This window comes from Olea europaea, chromosome 1 (assembly GCF_002742605.1).
Source record: "Olea europaea var. sylvestris chromosome 1, O_europaea_v1, whole genome shotgun sequence".
Lineage (NCBI taxonomy): Eukaryota > Viridiplantae > Streptophyta > Magnoliopsida > Lamiales > Oleaceae > Olea > Olea europaea.
The window spans coordinates 5,298,799-5,302,625 of record NC_036237.1 but is presented as its reverse complement, the minus strand read 5'-3'; the positions used below and the strand labels follow the sequence as shown (position 1 = coordinate 5,302,625).

General features: G+C 35.0%; 1 protein-coding gene across 1 annotated transcript; it reads right to left on the bottom strand.

Annotated features, from left to right (window-relative positions):
• Positions 1–184: 184 nt before the first annotated feature.
• On the bottom strand, positions 185–3,764 carry LOC111380419 (malate dehydrogenase [NADP], chloroplastic-like). The gene is made up of 11 exons (XM_023004014.1): positions 3,649–3,764; positions 3,257–3,343; positions 2,567–2,651; positions 2,065–2,246; positions 1,877–1,947; positions 1,683–1,773; positions 1,509–1,583; positions 1,084–1,185; positions 871–993; positions 391–459; positions 185–296 (listed from the first exon to the last, which is right to left on the bottom strand). Exons 1-11 carry the CDS (start codon positions 3,652–3,654, stop codon positions 201–203), a joined length of 987 nt encoding a protein of 328 aa, XP_022859782.1. The 5' UTR covers positions 3,655–3,764; the 3' UTR covers positions 185–200.
• Between the last annotated feature and the right edge of the window lie 63 nt (positions 3,765–3,827).

The following is a 3,827-nucleotide window of genomic DNA, read 5'->3' as shown; positions in this document are numbered from 1 at the left end:
TTTATTTACAACTAGTCGCATTCAATAATTCTGCGGATCTAGTGATAAATAGAACAGATGCAAACGTAACTAAGAGAGAAAACGAGTTTGCATGGCCAACCCCATATTTCTTCAAAATAAGATTGAGCATATAGTTATATATTTAGCATATGAAATCCTGGTTTCTTGATAGAGTATTCGACCATAATCAGGAATAAAGATTACACAGCTGGTATATAAAAGCATACCTTTTTTATTCGGCTGCGGAGGTAATCATCGAAAATTACGTCCTTAACAAGTTCATAGTCGCCATCTCCCTAGGAATTTAGGAATGAAAAGTTAGTTGAAATCCATAACTAAAGCTTCAGCAGAGAAAATGTTATTAGAAAGGAAATCTCAGGAGACGCTTACTTTTGATCTGCATGGCATACTAAAAACAATATCCTCTGCTATACCATACGGATTTCCGGCAGTGTATACCTTAAATTTCATTTGAATTAAGAAAAGAGAAAGATATTAACAAACATCAACAACTACTCTGCATGAAGAATCGCAAGTGCTAAATACAGAAAGTATAAATGGTTTTACATAAAAAATGCACCGGCTATTTTCAGTTTAAGGAATCTATATTTATAGAATGAAGTCAATTGAAACTCTTAAGACTACTTAGTGGATAAATATGGTAGGCCCAGTAAGAGAGCAATGAGGTATGATCATTTGACCCTTCTGTATTTCTATTTCGTAATCAATTGTGAAAAGATGTTCGAATGTGATAGTCAAAGTAAAAATAAACTAGATCTTGGAAAAAAAATATTAATTGATCTCATATTTTGAAAATTTACATACAGATGTGTAAAATTGAACCACGCATTCAAGTCGTTATGAACTTACTGCAGAAGAAAACCAATCTCCGTGAGGAGTAGGAGTTACAAGAGACCTTATTGCATCCACAATTGACACAGCAGTTGATGCAGCAGAAGATCGTCCCCATTTCTTAATAAGAACGCCGCCTCTCTGAAAAGCAAATTTGAATATAATCAATTACCGTCTTCTGTATATTTTACATATTGCTCTGAAACAAGAAACTCTAGATGTAGATCTCACCTTCTGAACCTTTTCTGTGAACTCTTCTTCTAACCATTTAGTATCTTTGATAACCTCTTTGACGGGTATGCCGTTGATTTTAGCATTTAAAAAGTCTGGAACCTGTTAATATAAACCAGGCATAGTTTAACAATGAGAGACTATATGTGTTGAACCACCCGATCTAAAAGCCTAAGCTGTTAGAGAAGGAAAAACAATTTGTTATTTAAAATATGTTTTTGACATGCCCCTTCAAGCGTAGGTCAAATTCATTTTTTTCATAAAAAATATACCATGTGTACAACTTTCATAAATGAGTAGTGAATCTAAAGACTTCTACCTACTGTGTTGAACCACCTCATATAAAAGATCAAGCCATTAGAGAGGAGACAAACTACTTTTTTGAAATAATGTGTTCAAAAAAATGTTCTATAATGAAGAATGACCTGAGTGGTCGAGTGGTTCCCCCAAATTGTCACATTGGATACTTGATCATAGAAAACTCCTGCTTTTAGAGCCAGCTGCACAAACCATTAAAACGTGGGGAGAAGTTCATTCATTTCCTTGATCAAGACGAAGGGTACATAAGAACATGAATTATCTCAATATGGTTGGCTGACCTGACATTTTGCCCTATTTTCATCTAATCTAGTCAAAGCGTGGAAATTTTTTGCAGGAATGTCTGGAGCATTTTTCAAACAGATCAATGCACTTCAAAGGAAAGAAAAATAATTAGTAAGGCATCAATGCAAAAAAATAAAATGAACAAACACAAACAAACTTGGCATCAAGCAAAAGAGTAATATAGTATTACTTTGTATTGCATGGATTTCCCACCACCATAACTTTGACATTCCGGGATGCAACAGCATTGAGAGCTTTTCCCTGCGAAATTTATCAGAAAATATTACTATTTGCTTTTGACTTAAGAAACTAAGATTATGAGGATTCGTAAATATGAAAATGCCCAACTTTTGTTGATGTTTAAGAAGAAGAAGACACCTGCTCTGCAAAAATTTGTCCGTTTATGTCTAGTAAGTCGGCCCGTTCCATGCCAGGTCCACGAGGTTTTGCTCCAATCAGAAGTGCCCAATCTGCATCTTGGAACACTTCATAAGCATCGATGCCGATACTCACTTCCCTCAACAAAGGAAACAAAGAGTCCTCAAGTTCCATTGCAACACCTGAATTTTGGTACAATATTAAGTAGCAAATAAATGCAGTAATTGAAATCTTGAAAACTAAAAATTTAATGTTTGGCGGGCAGTGCAGTCAGTTGCCAGCATTTATGTATGACGTTGTAGGTGGAAAGGTTTGCTAGACTATATGAAGTTTAAAGAAATTGGTATCAATCCGTAGACTATAATATAGTAAGATTACGCAAAAATTGTTTTGGAAATTGGGCGTACTTCAACCATGCAAGAAACTACACAATTTATTGCTCAAAAGTTTATATTCTCAATCTTTTCGGATGAGACAGTGAGGGCAACTACTTAAAAATTACCTTCAAGAGCTTGGAATGATCGCTCAGATCCCAATAGTTTTAACGCAATGGGTTGTTCTGGCCCAAACACCTCACCAGAAGCTAGCTGCCATAATAGAACAAGTTCCAATCATTAAGTAAACTTCGCAGAAAATTGCAGAGTTTTGTGCTGCTACTATAAGGACAAAATCCAGAAAATTGGATGTCATAATGATGTTGCAATCATTATGTTAATCGTCAGAATGACTAATTTACTTTAACCACACTCTTGGAAGGAAGGCAATTTTCTTATGTTACAAAAAGGTTCCATGTATTTTTGTTTCATTTTATCATAAGCAGCAGGGGATACAAACAGCAGGATATGAAACTTCCATATGTTGAGAATAGGAATTTGACAATTTCATGGAACTAGTTACATTTTCAGCCATTATGTGATTTGACTTATAAGTAAACAAGTTCTTAAAACAAATAATTATTTTGTTGGTCAGAGCTGGAAATTATGTAGTTACTTATTTTACCCTAACCTTACTATCAAAACAACTAATTTTGTTTACTTATAAGTAGGAAAAAAGTAACATATTCAAAGATGTTTGGAAACAAAAATTTACCAAGTTGGAATTACATAGAAGTTTAGCCAAACATCAAGTATAGATGCTTACGATGTTTAGGATGATCTCAACTCAACACGATTAATGAAAAAACACATTTTACCTTGAAAAGGAGATGGTTGGAAATCATTCCAGCTGCACCGGATACAGCAATATTAATCATTTTCTTCCAAGACTTCGTCTCCTCTTCCTGTGAATACATTATAGCAGAAAAAATTGCATGAACATATTAATTAAAAGGAATGCTTGCCCCTTCCAAAATTTATTAGGCATGAGTTCATTCTTTCTCGCCACCCCCCCCCCCCCACCCCCGCCTCGCCACCCCCCCCCCCCAACCCCGTCTTTAAGCATATTAAATATCTCATAGTTTTATCAAAGCTTCTCTTTCCTGTTCTGCATCAATTAGCCAAGACTTACTAGAGGCAAAAGTTCAAAAAGAATGAGTACAATCACAAAATAAGTAAAACAAAACCCATGTATTATTGGAAAACTTACAGCCATGAGATCATAAGTAAGACAGAAAACTCCATAGCAATCAGGTTTCTTCTTGGGATCCTCTGTGTTCACAGTCACTGGTGCTTGAACTTCCCTGAAAACAACCCATCAACAAGAATTATTTAGAAACCAAAATCCCACCATACTGAAACAGTAAAAACACTTACAACAATTATATG